Source organism: Osmerus mordax, chromosome 8 (genome assembly GCF_038355195.1).
Source record: "Osmerus mordax isolate fOsmMor3 chromosome 8, fOsmMor3.pri, whole genome shotgun sequence".
NCBI classification, from domain to species: Eukaryota; Metazoa; Chordata; class Actinopteri; order Osmeriformes; family Osmeridae; genus Osmerus; species Osmerus mordax.
In genome coordinates this window covers 11,619,586-11,641,369 of record NC_090057.1, presented here as the reverse complement: position 1 = coordinate 11,641,369, position 21,784 = coordinate 11,619,586, and the positions used below count along the sequence as shown (strand labels likewise).

At 48.7% G+C, this 21,784-nt stretch overlaps 1 protein-coding gene across 5 annotated transcripts in view; it reads right to left on the bottom strand.

The window, feature by feature from the left end:
- jag2b (jagged canonical Notch ligand 2b) overlaps positions 1-20,772 on the bottom strand; it is a 36,235-nt gene extending 15,463 nt beyond the window's left edge. For 2 of the 5 annotated variants that reach the window (XM_067241352.1, XM_067241354.1), the window contains exons 1-5: positions 20,502-20,772; positions 19,612-19,929; positions 8,262-8,379; positions 3,088-3,345; positions 1,848-1,908 (exon numbers count right to left, since the gene is read on the bottom strand). In XM_067241352.1, coding sequence (XP_067097453.1) covers positions 1,848-1,908; positions 3,088-3,345; positions 8,262-8,379; positions 19,612-19,929; positions 20,502-20,570 — 824 coding nt within the window. In that variant the 5' untranslated portion in view covers positions 20,571-20,772. Of the gene's footprint in view, positions 1-1,847; positions 1,909-3,087; positions 3,346-8,261; positions 8,380-19,611; positions 19,930-20,501 lie in introns of those variants that run through there. The other 3 variants (XM_067241353.1, XM_067241355.1, XM_067241356.1) reach the window with 2 other exon arrangements.
- Between the last annotated feature and the right edge of the window lie 1,012 nt (positions 20,773-21,784).

Here is a 21,784-nt window from a genome sequence, read left to right as displayed (position 1 = left end):
ACTGTTTGAGATGGGGGAGGTCCAGACATACTCGGCATGCTTTTCCCACCGTGAGGACGAGACTCAACTGTGGTAGCTCCAATGCTAACCTTACGCTAACGGTGTCGTTACAGGCCGTGCTAGGTGGTTGTCCCTTGTGGTTACTGATGCTAATGCTAAAGCGAATGCTAGCGGGAGTTGTAGAACCATGACTTGCGACGGCCGTGCTGAATTTGCGGGACGCATCCATTCAATCTTCAGTTCCCAGTCAAAGGATTTTTGCGTCCTGGTAATCTCCTCTTCCTAAACTGTGGTTGGCGAGTGAAATATCGCAACATGAGCAGTGATAAGAGAGTGTATGTGACAAGCGTAGGCATGTCAAGATCTAATCCATTTAAAAAAAACATTTTGTACAGTTTAGCGCAGAGGGTTGAATACCAATGTCTTTCACTGAATCTATTGATGGATTCGAAAATTACCCCCACCCACACACCCCCATTCCAAACCTCTCACAGTTCCTTCCAGTCTCTGCCAGAGGGTGCCTGAGTATACATTTACACCCAGTGTGTACACTCAACCCTCAGGGTTGCCAGGATACCCCTTTACTGGTATCGCATGTAGGCGTGTGGGCTCGGAGCGGGCTGCGTTCAAATCAAGTACTCCTAAACACTCCTGTCTCCAGCCCCGGGTTGCAAAACCTTGAGAGGGCCGTGTGAGTGGGCGTCGGAGCGCACTACTCGCCAATAATGATTTATGAACTTGGCACATATTTGATAATGTGTCGAAGCAAGCCTACTCGCTGCCTTCTCTTTCTTGATGTGAAGAAAAGAAGAGAAAAAAAAAAGGCCACGGTAAACACCCTACCCTCAGTCGGTACATGTAGCGGCACAAATTGCGCCTCTGAATTGAACTGCGAGGGCCGCTCTGCTCGCATTCCTCTGTCAGGTTTCATTTGCCTTTCAGGGTCAGGACCCGCCTTTAAGATTTCCCAACAGAGGAGCCGACATCGAACCGAGTTAGGAAGAGGTCCCTCCTTTTGGTTTTTTAACTATGGATGTGGGGGTGGGGGGGGAAGGGTCAGCCCCACACTGTCCCAGAGCCTCTCTGGGTGGCCCACCTCACATCCCTCCGTTTTCCAACACCACTCGTTTCGGCCTGTAACCAGTGAAGCGAGTCATTCCATCCGGTAGGATGGAGATGATAAAATGGAGGGGGGGGGGGGGGGGGGGGGGTGTTGGGGCATTCTAGGGGATGACAGGATGCTGTGTCATTTCCTCCTTCCATTTCCTGCTTAATACCACAGGCTCTTCATTTCCACATCCCTCCCCCTCCCCCCGGATGGTGATGCAAGTGGAGGGAGGGAGGATGGTGGAACGCACGATTTCAGCGGTCAGATTTACACATTGACGACTCTGCGCTCCACCCCCCCCCCCACCCCCCAGCCGCAGGGAGTTGGTGGGATGTTTGGTATTCCGGAGGAGATTTCGGTGGCTATAAATACAAGTGGCCCGATGCCCTTTCCTCCCGAACCGTGGCGGGAGAGTCCGCCGGGGGAGCACGGAGCTGCCGAACGCACACTTTGACAAGGGAGGAGGTGGGGCTCCCCGACGGCCAAATGCTCTCCTGGTCTCACGTTTAAACCGTCGTATTCACGCTTCTGAAGATTCCTCCCTTTCGACCTCGACTCTCTTCCGTTTTAGTGATAAACCATTGGTCGGGGATAAAGGAACAGTTGATCTGGTTTTTCAAACATCATCAACTTAGGTTGTACCTCCCCCCAAGCTATGTCTGTACTGCCCCTACAGAAATAGAATTTCTATACACAAACCATGTTGATGTTGACAAACAGAGCCCGAAGAGGCCTTTACCTGCATTGCCCAGGGACCGAGCATCCTCCGTGCAGAAGGTTGCAGCCTTGCTTGCAGATCGCTGTAAGGGAGCCAGAGGAAACAGAACGGGAGTGTGAAGGACTGAAAACCACAACATTAGCGAAGCATCAACCACACTGGTAGGTTTCCTAAAGTCAAAGAAGGCCGAGCGAGAGACGGGAGGAGGCGGCTTGCTCATTAGCCGCAACTCAAACAAGTGCAACAAGGCGCGAGACTTCATTGTGTCCCGGTGACAAAGCAGACGACTTTACGACTCAGGCATTCGACCCTCGTCTAGAAGGGACCAACTCGTCGTCTTCTAAAGGGCAGTTGGGAGTGATTTAGTGACGACACCACAGCTTGTTAACCCCCCCCACACCCAACAATAACCCAACAACCTAGCCCCCCCCTGATTGCCCCTCGTCTAACACAGCAGTCAGAACGGTTGCTTTCTATACGTCCCCCTGTCCCCCATGCACACCGTTATATATAAGTTAGCCACATGCATATACACACAAACACACTGACAACAGGCCATGCCGTCAGTGGGAGGTGAGACTGAAGCAGCTGCCTTCAGCCTCGGGTGTAAAGTGTCAAGTCTACCAAACTAATAAGGAATGTGTGCTCAGAGACCAACAGTGGATTACTGAACCATAAAAGCAGATGAAGAGTGTGCACATTCATTTATCAAGCGGGGGACAGACCCTTTTAATAAAGGCTGCTGTTTACACTCACAGCACTCTGACAATGCACAGCTGAGAGCACACCGAGAGAATATCTATGAATTGTTCTCGACAACTAAACTGGACAAATACTTCTTCCAGTTGGTTCATTTGAGATATCTTCAAAAAAATAAAAAAAATAAAAAAACATTCAACATTTTGACATATTGACATGGGCATAAGAATGGAATCATTTGGGGATCCAACCTTTACTTGAGGGGCCCTTTCAATATTTTGTATACTCAACAATTATGCACCATCAACAAACTACAGAGCTGTTCATTTGAAACCACTGGTTATGGCTTGGGTTAGTGCATCGTCGAGGTGAGAGTTGGCAGCTCTTCAGATATTGCAAACTCTAGTCAAAGTGAATTACACTGAAAGGCTTCAGACACGGTAGTCCTCAACTGCATTCATCCCAGCCTCCACCTCACTACCTACCTAAACGACAAATCAGTCCTTAAATGAGCTTAAGCTAAAACGCTAATTAGTCGTGCATGCGACGGTAACACACTCACCTGTCCTGCATTCAGGGCCCATCCAGCCCTGCAGACACACGCGGCTGCCCGACTGCTCGCAGCGATAGTGGCCAAAGTAGTCGTCGCGGGGCCTGCACTGGTCGTTGCACTTGCTGCCGTAGTAGTTGTCGTCGCAGCGGACGCGGATGCGGTACTCGATGCGCGCCACGGGGCCGTCGTGGTGGATGGTCTGCCAGTGGTCCCCGGGGTTGACCATCCCGGTGTGGATGCTTCGTTCGATCAGCAGCTCCTCGTCATCTGGAAGGAAAGGAAACGCGTTCAAAATGGCCGCCCGACTCGAACGGATCCGCGCCAATGGATCCCATTCGACGTGCCGAGTCATAAGACTGGAGATGGCAGACGTAACAGCGCTGCGGGGAACTCCATTGAGAGCTGGCCCTCTACACTGGCATTGTGAAGTGTACAACAATGGTTATTCATGTTAACGGTTCATGGTATTTCAACACCGATGTTGTTCAACCCGCCTGTTCAAGTCATTTGACGGGTCAAAAAGAAAACAAATGAGGCGACAAACCAGCCGGCCTGCTGCTTGCGGCACACATCTAAGAACACACAAACACCCCGAGGCTGCCACCCTCTCCATCTTACAACTGCACCCTTACAATGTAGGACAGGCAACAAAAGACTGAAGGACCACCATGACTGCCAATTGAGGGGGCAGACCCAGATAAGGGGCCATAAAATCAGTCTCGAGCTCGTCCTCTCCCCTTCGTCCTCCCCCCCTTGTGACTCCTCCCCCGCCCTGGGTGACCCGTTACCCAGCGCCTCCATTGTTCTTCCAGCTGAACAACAAGAACATTAAAAGGGGCCGATGACTCTTGATGACGTTAGCCCTAGCGTCACCAACTATGCCCTAGGGTCATACCAACCGAAAAGACGGGGTAATGGTCAGATTAGGTGGTTGGCGGGAACGGGTCTACGTGACGTGGATGAGTCCCACCTACTTCCTGTGCACACGACACAGGTCAAGAGCTGGAGGGCTGTCACGATAACTACTTTTTGTTGTGCGATATATTGGAACAAAATTAATTGCGATAAACGATATTATTGTAATTTTCAGACCATTGTATGCCACTGATAACATAATGACAGGGCTGGGGTATGCATCTGGTCTCTAAACACTTTGACTGCAGAGTCCAGTCAGCAGTTATGTAGTGTATGGCCAAGCTCATATAAGACGTCATATTTGAGCTTGACCACATATCTGTAGTGGCAGAGTAAAAGGAGATGTCTTTTATCTGCTTCAGAATGTCGTCTTTTACTTTATTGTACAGGGCTAGAATGGCAGTTTGGGAGATGTAAGGTTTATTTGGCAATTCATACCGTTTGTCAAAAGTTTGCAGCATATTTGTAAATGCTGGTTTTTCGACCGTGTTTAATGGCTGCATCTCTTTGGCTATAGCGAGTTACGCTATCCGTGAGTGTGCGCCATTTCGCGCTGTCACGTTTATTTTTTTTACTGTCGGGAAAAGGCATCTGTAACAGATAACTGTATGGAAGACCCCTTTCCAGTTCCAGCTGCAGTTGTTGTTCCCAGGTTGAAAAACTGGGTGGGATGATTATGTTTTAGGTGAGGTTTTAGGTTAGTTGTGTTGCCTCTTTTCGCTGCCACTGTGCCTTGCCACAGTACAAGTACCAACCCAGAAGGGCTGGTAATCATTTCATGAAGGAGCCCGCTTTTCAAACATGATCAAAACACTTCACAAAGTTCACAAGAATCGTCAGGATCCGAACGTTAAAAGGTCTTCTCCGACGACAACATTTCTGAACGTCAAAACTCAGAAGCCCTAGTTCAGTGTTCAGGTCCTGAACCTGCCTCATAACATACCAGGTTCCAAGGTGCGTGAGGTGAGTAACTCTCCTACCCAGTCAGACCAACAGGAGGAGCTCCCGAGTGGCTTGTCTGAACTGGGCACAAGAGCTTGGGCGACTCAGGCAGTGGGTGAGGTCGGATTCCGAAACGTTTCCAACTCCTCTGATTTCAAACCTTCCAAATCTCTCGTCCCTTCACCAAAGAGCATTTCTTTTTTCGACATTACACCTGGAAAGTCTTTCGCCCCTACACAAAGAGGCTGTATTCAGTTCCATCCTCCCTATAACAAAGACAATCCGAAAAGACTTTAATCTCTCACTCTCTGCAGTGTGACTATATTGCTACAAGGAGATCACAACAGGAGGTCTTTCTTAGCTGACAAAGTGTGTGTGTGTGTGTGTGTGGGGGGGGGGGGGGGCAGTAAAGTCCTCACAGTGACAAATGAGAAATGCACAAACCCTACGTGAACCATTTCATCTGATGTGAAACAAGCCATTTCCTTGCTATAGCGTGGAATGCTAATGTCGCTACACGACTTGCATGCAGAATGTCATTGGGGTGTAGGGGAGGAAGCCACTAGCCCCTGTCGCTAAAGCTCACATTAACAATTCCATTTTCCTCCATGAAGCCAGTCGCTCCACCGGCTCCAACAAAGAAAGCAATCTTTATCACAGTGGGATCGGAGACTGCAAACAATCGCAGTGGAAATAGGGGGCCAGTGATTTCCTCTGCCCCAATGGTCTGGGCTTGAAACTGACATCCCTCACACACACACACACACACACACACACAGTATGAACCTTTGCTTATAGTACAGGTCAGTGCACACACACACCCCCACAGACACACACAGGCACTTATGTCTCCTCACACACACACACACCTTCCTCTGAAAGGCTATGACAATGTTGGCCGAATTAAGCAACAATAACAGAAATAGCCCCCGGAGTGTTCAGATAGAGAACAATGGTGCGAGTCCACAAACTGGGCTGCGCTGGTCAGTGTCTAAACACGGACCCGTCCAGTCTGCGCCACTTCCTTCTTGATAAACACAACGCAAACAGCCGCTAGCCTTTCCTGAGGCCCCCGGAGTTCTGTGCGTGTGTGTGTGTGTGTGGTGAGGAGACTAACACAGGTCACATTCCAATGTTCTCATTAACCTGGCTATTTAAACTGCAAGGGCCAGCAAACTGCTACATTTGACTATGGTTCCATTACCAATGTACCATTTGGACCTTTCTCTCCAAAGGGTGTAATTGTTCAACGTCAAGGTAATGGAAGTCACAAAAAGACTGATGCCATGCTAACTTTTGCAGGAGTTGAAAGTAACCTTTGGCCACCACAAGTGTCTGGCATCCTATTCCGAGTTGTCGTAGAGAAATATCCAGAATGTCCAGTAGATTCAGAATGCACCTGGGCAGATAATGGCATGATAAACGTTCACACAAAGTTCTTGCCGACAACCCATTCCTCTCCAATTGGTATACAGACTAGCCTACATCCGACACGAGTGTCATGCGAGGATAACCCATTGTCTATGGATCTAGCTCGCTAACAAGTCATTAGGCACCAGCTTGCATCTGCCACCCCGACTACCCATTAGATTAATGGCCAGATGACCCAATCAGTCTTTTGGACAAATGTCTAAGCCAGGCTTCAGCTCTCCATGCGGGCGAAAAATGCCATGACACTCAAAAGCAAGAGCAGTGGTTTTAGCATTAAGCCTGATAAACCCAGACTCCAAAAAAAAAAAATGAATTCGAAATGCTGAACGGACACCTCAATGCTGAGACGATTGGCCCTGTTTGTTTATTTAAAGTATATGATTTATGTCAGACACTTTTCCACAAGGGGCTTCTGTGCATACATTACAATACCCCCAATACTTCATGTGTTAACATTACAAGGTGAGGTAAGCAAATCCAATCTCAAACAGGCTGGCACTGGATCCAAGGACCATGGGATCCACGACTGGCAGAATGACAGGCTATGCTAACGTACCTCAACGGTGACCTCCCAGAGCGGCTCGCTACAACTACTAGACTTTCCCATGCGAACGTTTGCAGGAGTTGAAAGTAACCTTTGTTCCAGAAGGTACCGTCTCCTTAACCCATGACATTAAGGCTCGTTCGAGGGAAGTCAGCTGACGGTGTTGACATATTCTACTTGCCGCTTTGAACATAGGTGCCTTTGAGCTACAAGAGAGGGGGGATTTTTCACCAAATTGCATCTCACCTCTTTAAAAGATCAATGCAACATTCCAATTTCCTCAGGAACACACACACGACATTCTTTGTGCCTTCATTGATGTATCATCAATAACTTTCCATACACTGAATTGTTGTCGTAAAATAGAGGCTCCAGGACACAAGGTGATACATTTTTTTTACAATTTGTCTGAGGGGCGGGTTGCTACATATAACGGGGCCGTCACAAGTAATGACAGTCGAAAAATAGGCGGAAGTGTCAAAAACCATGTACAGAACGCTGATGCGTAATGTGTTATGTCTGAAACCTACAGGACATGCTTTTGATCTCACGGATACAAATGCCAGAGAGAGACTGACTGGGCAGACACAAAGGAAGGTGGAGTTTGCGTTTGGAGGTCTAAAAGAAGATTCAAAGACGTGCACGCGCGCACAACAACAATCCCATGGGCTGCATCCGTTGACACACACACACACACAACAGCGCGTGCGCTTCGCAATCCTCCTCCTCTCGCATTCGTTACATTCCTTCATGCGCACCCTCTTCCCCCCCCCCCCCCCCCCCGAACAGTTCCTCAGACGGGAAGAAGGAGGCCAACAGGAGCCCGCCCAGCGGACGAGCCAAAGCAAAACAGGATACAGCTGCTGAGCGACGGCGCCCCCGGCGTCGGCAGACCCTTTCAGGAGAAGCGCCCCCGTCCTCTCCCCGCCGCGTCTCACGCTGGACGGCGCGAAAAAAGACGTTAAGGCGAGGGGAACAGCCGCGGCCGCCTCGAGGCCCCGCCCAAACGAAGAGTGCAAGGTCGAGTCGACGAAGAACCGCGCTTCTAAAACTCAAAGCTAGTCCTTGAACCCAACGCTCGCTCCTGCAAAGCGTTTTTGAAATAACCCAAGCGTTCTTTTGGTAAGACTTGGGGAATAGGGCAGTACAGTAAGCCTCTGACAGCCAGGTGATCCCAGCAAGCCCGGGCACTTCCAGCAATGAATCAGCAAGGATATTCGCCAAACATGTCTCACAAGCACGCACCCACTCATACCCATCGTTGCCCTTAACTCACGACTGTACAAGTAAAAAACAAACAAAAAAACCCCACATATTTACACCCAACCACCCACCTCCCTTACCCACACACATCTCTCTCCACAGCGCTGCAGGGAGTTGGGGCCCAGTGTTGGGAGGGTGCACTTGTACTCACTGTTGCGGGTGGTGTTGTCCCAGTCCCAGGCCTCCACGATGAGAGTGTACGCCCGCTGGAGGAAGAGAAACAGAAAGAGAGAGAGAGAGAATGAGTGAGGGTTTCGCTCCTATCGAAAGATTGGTCAGTCAAGTCAAAATGTTATCCGACCATCCTTTTCATTAGACACGTTTCAAAGTAGAGAGGGGGATTACAGGAAGTGCGGACAACAGAACCAAAATAACTCCCTACAGCTGGTAAAATAGGGTCAAGACAAGTAGAAAAGGAGGAGGAGAGGGAGAAATGTATAATGATGCTGCAGTATTGATTACACGTCCACAACAGCCTCTCGCATGCCACTCGGTTCCCTGACATCACAGGAAGCTCGGGTTGCACTATGAATGAAACCCCATGATGACAAGCTAGGTGGAGGGAAGGAGAGGGGGAATAAGGATATTACAGAGAGAGAACCGTAAACGGGCACGGAGGAGAGAGAGAGACACACACAGAGAGACAGAGACAGGATTCTTTGTTATTACGAATGCAGAGGCAGGCTTTGATGGTCTTAATGGCCAGAGGTGTCTAGTGTGTGTGTGTGTGTGTGTGTGTGTGTGTGTGTGTGTGTGTTAGAGAGGGTGCAGGTGTGTGTGTTTGAGGGGCTGTAGGGTCTTGAAGTACAAGAGTCAGCATGTATCAGACTTTGCATATCAGAGACATTTTGAGTGTGTAAATATGGTTTTACAACAGCCTTGCATGCACAAAGCAAGCTCCAATTCTACACCATGCTCCGAAATTAATGTCAACTAGGTCTGTTGAGCAGAAAACCCAGCTCCACATTTTCAGCAAGTATGAAATCAAGTAAACTCGTGAAGTAGTTGAGACCATAGAAAGAATGAACATTTTGCATGTGTGCACACTACACACATTTCCGCAATACTAGCAGAAGGAAACATGAATAATTCATCCATAGTAGAGTACTCCCTCAAGTTCTTCGCTGTGCCTCTGATGTAACAAATCTCACGAGTCATGCAGACATCAAGCGGAGGCTTACGACCAGCCCGCCACACCATGTCATCGTAGTATCCCAGGCAAACCACCCCAGTCTGGTAATCTAGCTGGCTGGCTGCCGGGCATACTGCTAAGCAACCGGCTGACCTAAATAGCGCTTTCTACGTCACCGCTGTGTGTCCGCGTCGGTTGTTGTGGTCGGTTGTCCCCCCGTTTGTTACCTCTAGCGTACGTTTGTCATTGACACCACCTGACTGTGGGACTAGCCAATGGCCATGGTTCTGGTGTGGTTTCAGTAAGATGAGTCGAATCAAGGAGGGTTGGAGTCATCGGGGACAAGGACAGAGAAGAGGGGTGGGGGGGGTCGGTGGTGAGTGTTGTTGATCTGGGGAACCTGCAGGCTGGCTGGGTGGCTGGCTGCTGGGTTGTGGGATTAAGAGGTTTGTGTCTGGTTGCCGAGGGGTGAGGGGAGGGGGGGATCTGAAGCGCTGGTGGGCTCCGGCGGTGGTGGCAGTGCTGGTGTTGTGGCAGGGTGTGGTGGGCCCGTCACCACCCTCCCCGCTCGTCCCGCTGCAGACGCACAACAGATGCGGTTCAACCCAAAGATGGATTATTTGACATGAACGTGGATCATCCCACGGCTTCTGACCTTTCTGCCCATCCCCCTCCCCACACTCCCTCCCTCCCACAAACACACACACACACACACAACGGGTGGGCCGACTGTCCCCCGTCTCAGCGTGTGTGTATGTGTGTGTGTGTCCATGCGTAAGGGAGGCTCTCCTGTTCTGAGCGTGCGCATTGATAAGGGGTCTTGAATGCTAAGCATCTGTAGATGGGGGGGGGGGGTCACAGCCCATGTATGCATGTGTTCTAGAATGCTCTACCAAGTGTGTGAGTCTCCTTAATCCCTTGCGTTTTTTCTATCAGCAACGTGTTTGACGCACATTTCGCACACAGTTGCGGTGGGATCACTGCGGGCAGGTGTGTGTGTGTGTGTGTGTGTGTGTGTGTGCGCAGACGGCGGCTGTGTGCGCGCGCATGAGGGGTTTCAGCCCAGTCTCGTTTCCCACACACACCCATCTCAGTGATTAGCTGGATTAAGTGACAGCTGCCCAAATGGTTAGAGATGGATGGATAGGAGGATAAAAGGCGTTGGGGGAGGGAAGAGGAGGCCGCTGAACAAAGACCGTAGTCCCCTACTATGTATACCCCCCCCCCCCCCACCACCACCACCACCACCACCACCACCACCCCTAGTCCCCAAAGAGACACCGGCATACTGCATTCCACACACACACACACAGGGTCTAGGTGAGATCTACATTGATTGAAGGCAATGTGTGTGTCTGGGACCCCAGTGGAACCACAAGCAATTGTGTCCACACGGTGCACATACATCTACATCAAGAGGATGAGGATGTACACAACAAATGCATGAAACCTACGAGTGTGCACTCGAGTTTGATGACGCGTATATTTTGCTTGTTTCCGTTTTCAAAAGCAGATTCCACGGTAGTTTGGATTTCCCCGACCGGCGCAGACAAAACCCCAGCCTTCCCCGACAGGATTAGAGGATTTACACTGGGCCATCCTTGGAAATCACAGGGGACATGGAGAATAAGGAGTGTGGATATTTTGAGCGCGTGGTGGTTGATCACATCAAACGTGGTGCGTGCTCACACGGACAGGAGGTCGGGCAACAGAAATGTACCAAAACGAGCCGGGTTACTCCTACTGGGAACTCTGGAGGTGGCCTTGGATAATGAGCGGTGATTGGTTTAAGACCCTGTCGCTCTAGGGAGGGGTGGGGGGGGGATCAGACTAAAAGCAGACATGGAGGGTATTGGAGGAGGAGCCCAGAGGGGGGAGGGGAAGGGTCTGGGAGAGCCACAGGTGCAGGTTCCCACGCCAGGGGGGAGTGGGGTGTGTGTGTGTGCGGGGGGGGGGGGGGGGGGGGTCAGAAAAGGGTTGAAGGGTAGTTTCTAAATTAAAGGGCTGTGTGCTGAGAAGGTTTTTAGGGGCATGGGGGCTAGTTGTTGCTCAAAGTCAGATGAGGGATCAGAAAACGGAGGGTCCTATAACGGAACGTGGAATTGCCTACCTGACCCATAGATCAACCAGGCGAACACAGACCCTGCTTTTGGTGTGGACAGTTAGTTCTCTACGCCCTTCAGTTGCACCATTCATCCTACTAACTGACAATTCGGCCCAGTCCGTTTTCCTCTCCTCTGCCCAAAACGTCAAATGTAAAAAGAGAAAAAGATAACAGTAAAATTGTTCAAAGCAAGCAAGGAAAACATGCGGCCCTTCTTTCTTAGGTCTTAAATTGGACTGAAAGGGGAGAGTGGGAGGGTGCTGCTGGGTCTTTGAAGAGCAAGCTGAGCTCTGGCTGGGAACTGAGAGGGGATGAGGTTCCTTTTCCTTCCTGCTGTGAACCACTGTCAACTTGAGAGACCCACAAATCCTTGCCATGGTGACCCGTAAAGAGGGTTCCAGTGACCGTGTCACTGCAAGGCACGCTAGTAGAGGCCTTTCATACGCCTCCCCTGCTGTAAGAAGGCAGACTGTGTGTGTGGGTGTGTGTGTGTGAGAGGTTTTGAGAAAGTTTCCCTGAAACGTCCTTTCCACAAGAAGCAGCTACTCAGGAAGTGAGACAGACTTCCTCTGCATTAGCAGACAATCTGCGGCAGCAGAATCTTCCCCCCTTCCCTCCCTCCCTTCTCACACCGCCCCCGTCACTAACCCCAACCACCAGCAGCCACTCACAAACCCCACAGAACACCTCGAGGAGACGAGCCGTCCCCCAGACGACGCCGACTCATCGCTTTGTACCTCCTCTTCCCTCGTTCAATTTGGACAACAACAACAAAAAATATTCAGCTGCTGCCACCCACCATCCCTAATGTGACCTCCCACCCTTCCCCTCCGCCGCCACCACCCCCTACACCGCTACCCTGCCTCCAACCTCATGGGGAATACCAATGACGGGGACCTGATTTATTGCCCTCCAAGGAAGACAAGGTCGTCGATTCATCCCGTGGCCCGTAATCGCCACATGTAATCTTCATTAATCTGGGATGTCAATCCCGGCTTTTGGTTTTACCAGAGTCTGTGGGACTCAGGGAGCCAAGCCACCCATGTCGTCTCGTATGGTAGAAGGGTGAACACCAGTTTATGCTACCGCCAGGGCACGGCTAACGCTGAAGAGAGACATTTTTTTCTGAGATCCAAGACTGGCAACACCCAACCGATCACCAGGACTGTGAACCAGTTTGGCATGACGGTAGAGAGAGGAATGAGTCTCCCGGTCCAACTGAAAGGCCATGTGACACAGTCAAACTACATGAAAAGAAAACAATTCTCGGCATTGGTTCCCCATTGAGTCCTCCTATAACTTCACTGATATACTAAATAGGTTAGAAAAACTAGACAGTGATGGCAGCTGCTTACTGTTGAGATCAAAGAAGGTCATGGTAATTAGGGGTGTAACGATCCCATCGCTCCGTCTCCATTCATTGATCAAAATTCATCGACGCACGCGGGTTTATTTTCACACAACGTTATCCGCAGGATTCTTCTCAGTGCACTCCAACGCTGTAGGTGGTGGTGTCAGCTGTTAGCTTGTTGCAGTCCGCCTTGCGTGGCGTCCCAGGGTTCACATTAAAGCACCCAACAATGGCGCAGCAATCTACCAGCCGCGCGAGCCGCCAAGAACACCGCGTTTTACACTCTCCCGTTGCAACGCATGCATCGCAACACATTGAGTCATCGGAAATCATCGGAGCGCCGTCGACAACGATCGGCGTGGGATCGCATCGTGATATGTGATTTGCACCCTTTTAGGCTAATTTGCACTCATTGGTCCCTAGGTGAACACAGTGGATTTGGTTAACTTAACCCTTTAAAAACAGAGCATCCTCCCTCTGTTCAGGGGGCACAGAGGGTAATCCCTCAGGGCTTATTCATGAGCCTCTGATTAGCCTTGATAGCCAGCCTCCATGTCCTCCGAAAAAGGGGGGGGACGTAGCCTCTGCATCATCCTGTGTGGATGAGCGCCGTCCCTCCCGAAATGGGCTCCCTCGCGCAGTCCCAGCCTCCACGTCGAGGCAGAACGGGAAACAGGAGGTGCGTCGTGAGCGTCTAGACTGGTCTAAACTCACGTGGTTGAAAAAAGGGAAAAAACACTCGATCCATCAAGCCCCCCCCCCTCGCACCCTTAACCCTAACCTCTCCCCCCCCCACCCCCCCAGGGGTGCACAAAGGTCCCTGCTGTGGACTCTGCCAGGGGGGCGGACATGTACACCCCATATCCATCATCAGCGCTGCAGAGAAGTGACCGGGAGAAATCAGGTCTGAAAGGCGCGACGCAACACTCGCGTCTGCTGCCCTGACAGGAGTCGCACAGATTCCCCAATCGAGTTAGAACTGGGACCTTGAAACCCAGCGGCTCCCGTTTTGCCAGAGAAGACAAAAGAAACACTGAGGTAGTGGGTGGCGGTGGCAGGGGTGGGGACGGGTTGCTGACAATGTACGTTCAAAATTGACCTGGCCTGTTCTTGGAGCTTTGAAGACGACTGTGACATTTGCAGCCCAAGGTCCGCCCACCCTTCATGCCAACACTGCATTTTCATTTGTCTATAGGCCGACCTTAGAGGCAACAAGATCTTTTGTACCCTTGGGTCTTGCCATGAACTACTCCACCACCACCACCACCACCATCCCCCCTTACAGAGAGATCCGACATCCCTGCCGATCCCCTTACCGGGTAACCCCCACACACTCTGGCGCAGAACCTGCGTGGCCCTGTGTCAGATGCTGACATGAGTTTGCTTGTTATCGGACACCCCTTTCGAGAAACCGTCCCACCCTTCGCACAATACCCATGACCCTTCTGTTAACAAGTCGCCTTTAAAGCGTCTCGCATTTCTACAGCCACTATTGCCAGTTTCCCCTAAGCTTGAACAGGACAAAAACATATTAGACAATGGCTTTCTGGAGGGTATTGTGGAGCCTCGGAGCCAACGAGGTATTGTGGTCCCTAGCCACAGATGCTCCCTCTACCCCCCGGGGCTGGGAAGCAACACTTAAGGGGACCTTAAACCTCCCCAAGTCAGATGCTTTACTGTCCCTCCTCCTCGTCAGGTCTTACCTCTGGAATGGGAATCAGTCGTGGCTGAGGCCGTTTACCATCAGTGCGTGCCAAGAGATGTGGCGCTGAACGCAGAGCACTTGGCCGGCACGCACAATCCGCTGTGTGTGTGTGTGTACATGCACGGCCCATTGAGCATACCGCTACTATGCCAACAAGGTCATTAGCCATGCACTAACAATACAACAAACCCTGCCTCTCGGTGTGCCAATTTACGAGAGTACACACGGAAATGTACGCAACTGCAAGGCCACACTTCCATTAGTCCTTTAAATTTCAGTTATTTTATTGCCTCAGGAGATAACACGATCAATCCAAAACCAACAATCGGTCTATTTGAGAGAAGGAGCGACAGAAGGAGAACCACGCCATGGCTCCATCTCAGTCTAGAGCTGGGCTAGCTTCTTCACCAGGGATACAAATCTATATCAGATCATCAGTTGTTCCTTTTCCAATCGGCGACAAGCCATGCTCAGTTGATCTTAAAACATCCACATCAAATAAAAATGCCACAAAACAACTCCTTCGAAACAGGGTTACCCCTAAAATGGCTGCAAGAACACTAAAAAAGGGAGTTACACCCCTGAACACAACTGGTCAATAGGCGGCAAGGAGAGCTTATTATATACAAGAGACAAAAGTTGAACAGGGTTCGACGTGTGGTGGAAGGTAGTTCTCGGTGTACATTGAAAATGACAGTCAGGAGCCTGCAGTAATTTATGTTATGTCGGCGGGGCCTATGAGATTGTAACTTGTTTGTACTCACTCTCTCAATAAAGCTATGCTAGGGATAACATGATTGTTCTGTGGTCATTAGCTTCAACAAAACCCAGTTAAATTGTCATTTGTGAATGCTATATGAATCATCTGGTCTGCGTCAGCCCGTTTTAAATTCAGGTAAGATACAAAACGACTGCCACTGAATGAAAACCAAACATTAGCTTGATCATATTCCCCTGTTAGCGACTGATATAGATCAACAGGCAGCCTGTGTAGCAGACACTTTGCGCTGCGTCTCCAGCTGAGCCCCATTATCATTTCAAACAGGTTCAAGAGTCGAGTCGAGTGAGAATTCAACTGCCCGTGTAATGACGTTCTTTAATTACCACGCTAGCTTCCAGCACCTGCACACAATTCATTTAACATCGGAAAGGGGAGGAGAGGCCATGCAAGCGTGTGTGTGTGTGTGTGTGTGTGTGCGTGCTTGGACGTTACAACACCAGCATCGGGCGCACGTACACACACGCTGAAAAACATGCACACCGTCAAATCAGCTGGGACTGGAAGTAACGGGGGACACGAGCAAGACTCCCAGAATGCTGCGTCACAGACAAACGGGCGGAGGAAAAACACTGCAGGATGCGAGGGGAGGCGCAGACTGGGATGGAGGGGGCAGAGCAAGGAGGCTTGGAGAGGAGCAGGTCTCACCGCGTGCACTTCTCTGTCCTCGTCAAGAGTGGGATCAGAGGATGGCGGTGCGCTGGCGCAGGCGTGAGAACGAGGACAGCTTTGATACATGCGGCGTAGCCGGGGCCTGTGTGCCCCATCTGCCCCGTCGGCATGGAGTCTGACACGAACACACACACACACAGTCTCTGCTCCCCTCTCCAGGGACTCACCCAGACTGTCACATACAACCGGCCAGCATTTAACCTAACGAGGCCACTGACTCATTGCCATGCATAGCCTATTCCAGCCCTGTTTCACCATTTTCGCCCAGTCAGCAAATATAGGAGCTAGCTGTTCAGTTGTTTTCAGAAAGTAAACAGCTAACCTGTAGTTGTGAAGGGCAAACACTAGGAAGGCGTGGGATTCCAAACAGAATTTAGATAGCGTTCAGCCTACATGCACATTGTTTGTATTTCGGGTTTGGGCTGCTTGAGGGTTAATCCAGAAAATACAAACAAATTCACAAATTATTCCTCAAATTCACAAGTAAAATGGTCAAGCTAGCCTAAAGTTAAGGTATTCCCAGTATTCGAAGGAGCAGTTTCCCGAAATAGGTAGTGGAAGGAGTTCCTTACGAAATTGCATTGGGGCCTTTGGCACTTCGGAGTGAATACTACAGATTGCTAAAGATGTGCTTAAACTGGCATAGACAGGTTTACATCGGTTTGGTATATTAACAGCGCAGTATGTCATGTTGGCATACTGTTTCAGACATCATGTACGAGACATGCCAAATCTTTGACTTACTATATGGGATGGTAATTTGAGACAGTACGATTCTATACATTGCTTTAAACCCCAAAACTGTGCGCCTAATGATACTTCTAATCCAATCAATAGCCACCTGCTCTCTGGAAATGACCAATTATGACTTGCCTGGGAGCCCCTGTAGCCATTTAGCTGCAATTGGCTAATCAAACAATCAATATAGTAATCAGGGAGGCCCAGGTGAGCCTTCCAGGAGTGGCTCTCTATAAAAAGCCCCACGACCAAGAAAGGCAGGGGGGCCACGACAACGGAAGGGGGAAGGGAGCCACGACAACGGTAGATAATTGTTTACTAAAGGCCTATCCAACTGGTCTCCTAGCAACAACCCTAGCAAGCTCCCAATCAGGTGTGGCTAACCTTGGCTGCAACAACTGGCCTTGGGTTGTGTGAGTGTCGCTCTGACGGTTCTCCTGCACTCTACCAGTGCAAAGGAAGGGTCTCACCGTCTTCCCTGTTAAATCAACAACAAAGTAGTGAACATGTGAGAGAGAGAGAGAGCATATGTGCTTACACATGGATTTTTCCACAGACAGAGGGAAAGGAAGAGAAAATATGATAATCAATCAGAGGAGGAGCTGTTCCCTGGCCCAAAAATTGATTGAACAAATCAATCGATAGCATGTTGGCTTGTCAATGAGGAGCATGTATTTGACTCAACACTAACACGCCACACTCTACCAGAGAACGAAACCTCTGAACTCTTCAGACAAACATTGTGTCAGTTCAGGGTCCTGCGCCATGTGCTGTCGAGCAGTCAGCTTTCAAATACTGTTGGAGTGTTCAAGAAATGCTACCGGCGGAAGAACAGCGCTCCTTCCCAGATCAATTTGTGATACAGTGCCAAAACCTGCACCGCGTCATGCTTTGATGACTTTTGAACTAGTCTAACCATTGGTCTGTAGCACTGCTCATTCTGTACCGTCCTCACAAGGACACAAACTCAATCAAACCAGGTCAGGAAGGGCAAACCTACCTGAAAACAATTGCAGGCCTAATTGATCAACTAGAGCTTGTGGTCTTACTGGATGAGGCAAAGAAACTTAAGTAAATGTCTCATGCGGCATCTGCCCATCCATCTCTCTAAAACTGTGGTTGAACCTGCAAATATACAGACAAAAGCACACACACACACACACACACACACACACACACACACACACACGCACACACACGCACACACACAAAACGATCTAGGGAAGAAGGTGCTAGATATCCATTTCAAATACATTACAGATGCGGTTACAACCAGGGCTCACTTCCAACTGTTGTCCGGAAGAAGCAGCCCGGGGGTGAAGAAAGGCAGAGAGAGACACTTGCAATTTCATTAGTGTCCTAAGGAAGGGGAGACTTCTCTCTTCCGGAACTGTAGCAGGGGCCAGAGAGCAAGTGAACCAGGGAGCCTTCCGTAAGACAGAGTGATGCGTGTGGGTGTACGAGTGGATTTGAATATTTTTTTTGGGGGTTCCTTTAACAACATAGTATGGTCCTTCCCTCTGTTTGCTACTCATTCTGGGGTCCTGGTGTGGTTGTGAATGTGTTCCAAAATGTTAAAAAAAAATAAAAGGGTTTGAGTCAGCCAAGACACATTTCTGTCAGAGCACTTCGGCAGATTAGAACAAACAAGGTGGAATTTGTTATCTTGCTTGTATGTGTACGTGTATATATAAAGACCGACCTGGCTGTGTAACTGAAAGAGGAGCAGGGTTTGGGTGATATGAACCAGCTGCAGTCTGACAAGAAACGACAGACAAGTGGAATTCAGCCCTCGCCAGCCTAGAAGGGATAGGATTAGGAAGCTGGCCAGAGCTGACAGTCAATACTACACTGAATCATTGTTGCTAGCAGGCAACCTACAACACCAGTTAGCTTGCCATGCCATCTGGCACTGGTGCAGCACAGTGCTATCAGCTAAGGCACTTAGAAGAATGACAGCATGCATGGCCACAAAGACAAGGTTGGCTAACCTCTGTCGCGAGGTGCGAAACACCATACATGTTGAATAAGGAACTGGTAACATATCACTTTCTGTTGCCTATGGGCTTACTTGAGCTTTTGAGACAAGTTGCCTTTGAGGACATGGTCTTCCGCAACATAGTCAAAAATGGACATCACAATATCTTAAAAGGCTTAAGGGGACTAGATTTCCAGAAAGCTCTGCACTCAAGTAACTATTCTGTGCCATATCAAGTAAGAACTTTTGCCTCCTCACTCATTTTAAAATGTGATTTTAGTAGAAGATCATGCATTGTTTGAGCATCCAATTGCAACTACTGCTGATTTCACAGCATATTGTCTGTAGCTCATGTTTCATCAAATATTCAAATGTTAATTGAGCAACCCTTGAATAAAAACGTAATGTGTCCCTGCAATGAAAGATGTGCTGATAGTTTTCACTTGACTTGACTTACACACCCCACGCTAGCGGCAATGCACGCGCAATTGCGCTGGAGGGCCACCTGGCACCCACGCAGCAGGGGAAGCTGTTCGAGCGCTGCGCAGAGAGGGGAGGGGGGGGGGGGGGTGTAGTCACCTAATATGCACTATCTTACTAGCCCAAAGGCAGCAATTATTTATCATAATTTGAAGATAAGCTTACCGACTGCTTTAAACCTCCCAAATAACAAATGATACAAAACCGTGAGCAATAAATCGATGAACATTAAAAAAATATAATTAGCAATCTTCGAATGACTCAATTCTAGTAGACATTGTAAGGTCTCTTCAGTATCATACAGAACTGCACACAAACATCTACCTGTGGCGCACGTGCAATGTGTCGTTTGAGGGGAATATAACTTATTGCAACTACAGATATACTTACTTACTGATGGCACCCGAATCACTATCCCACTATCACATAGGCTACCTGCCAAGGTTAAACACTGATAAACATGTACATTAATTCATGGTTATGGGAAGTAAGACACTCACCGGCCAAGCGAACTGGAAAGGGATAAGAATCTTGCCAGCATCGTTGATTTTGTTCTTATTTTTGGGATTCTTAAAAGAAAATATATTTCCACCAAGAACGCCAGTAGACCGATCTCCGTAGATGCATGGGCCAGAAGTGGTGACCTCGGTTTGGTACTCCTTCAGGCAGATTTTAAAATAAGTGTCGCACTCGTCCCGATTACAGCGCAGATCCTGCGAGTTCCTTGTGCCATCACAGCATTCCCCGTCCGATAACTCACCGTTTACATTCTGAACGGTTATCAACTGCAGCTCGAAATAGCCAGTGGACTGGGCCACCTAAAAATAACATTAAAATGCAAAGAAATATTTCACAAAACAAAACAATTGTTTGGACAACATACATGCCTAAACCGAAAGGTGTGGTTCTATGATGGGGAATTATTTATAAGAAATTAAATAGGTGTGGCTAATTTACCCAAAATAGCAACCCCATTGGCATGCTTTTGTTTCATCGTGTATAGCCTACCTTTGGCATAGCCATGTCTCATATCGGTAAGTGGATTTATCTTAACCAGGCATTTCCTACTGTGTACCCAGTGTGTGTAAGCTCAAGACCACATATAGGCTAAATGAAGACAATGAAACTTAACTTATGTATATTGCAAAACGTGTCGCATTGGACAGAAAAATGGTGTAAAAATGTAGCACTCTTCACTCTTGTCATGGTAAAATTGCATGGTCACATGCTTCAACTGACGGCTGCGTAATTTAATAATCGATTAATATGATCTGAATACGCAATATCGAAGGGCAAATTAATCAGCCCACGCCCACCAACTTTTGAAAATGATTTGTCGACATTCAATCAATTCATTTGGCAAAATATTTGAAAACCAGAGCCCTCTTACCTCCGACCATACCGTCAACAGCAGGCACACTATTGAGAGGCAATTCGTAATCCTAGTACAATTCCACATGCCTCCGTTTAATTAAAATGTCATCAGAAAAAAGCGATGAAAAACGGAAAACAGCCGTTGACCGGCGACTCGATCCTCCGCTGCTGACATGCAAAATTCACTTGCGTCTTTTTTTCCCCTCCGTATATTTCCAAAATTCACCGAAACATCACATGCGTGTAGCAGGCAGCCTAAACAGCGCGGTGATGGTCCATCCACAAGAGTCTCCCTCCGTCAAATCACTCTACAGCAACTGATTTCCAGCTACAGCACGCCTGAGGATGTCTTTTTGATTGGCAGTTCTACAAACCACTCACAAATCCGGGTACTTGCGTTTAGCAAGAGCTGTCTCTGAGCCAACCGAAAGGGTCCGGGGGCGGAGTATTCCCCCCAAAACTTACAGTGCATGGCACAGAGTTCTCGTCGCATAGAACGATGCAGGTATTATTATATTAGTCGTCGTATCTATTTGGCAGTGTTATCCCTTTAAATTCTTTGAATGCCCAACACTTTGACAGAAAAAGGACATTCGTTATTACAACCAATTGTAATAGGTATCCTATGCTACCTAATTCATCAGAACAAAAATCATATAGCCTAAGCCTACATTTAAAGCAATCACAAAATGTTTGATACCACAAACGTTTGATATGCGTCTGCATTTTTAAAACGCGTTGAAATGCCAAGGTAGTCATTCACAAGGTTTTTATCCTATTAAGGGAACATCCATAAACACAAATATCAAAATTAATGGCACACTTTAGCATAGATGCGTTTAATCGAGAATCAGAGGAAAGCGATAGGCCGAGCCTATTGTCGAAATAATTCCACGTATTGTATTCAGTTTGTGTAACTGGAAGGAAAATGTGGCTAATACTATGTTGAAAGAGTAAAATAAAAAGTTTTCCTCAATGCGCTGTTAGTACAACCATAGCCTATCAATGCCGCAAGCATGCTCCAAATTAGTATGGTCGAGCGCCCTCTTCCGTGTAAACGCGCACTAGGGCGAAGGATAAATATGTCGGCCTACCATGTCTGCCTGTTTCATGGTGAAAACAAGTTTTGCTTAGGTAAATATGGTTGTTCTTGTAGCACCTCACAGCTTATACAAGTCTGACCTGCTTTTGTGTTCAGTTTGCAAGCACTGCACATATTTAACCGTTAAGTCTTTGTTCATCTTCCGTATGTCTCAACACACATACACAGGCAGGCAGGCGCGCACGCACGCACAAAAA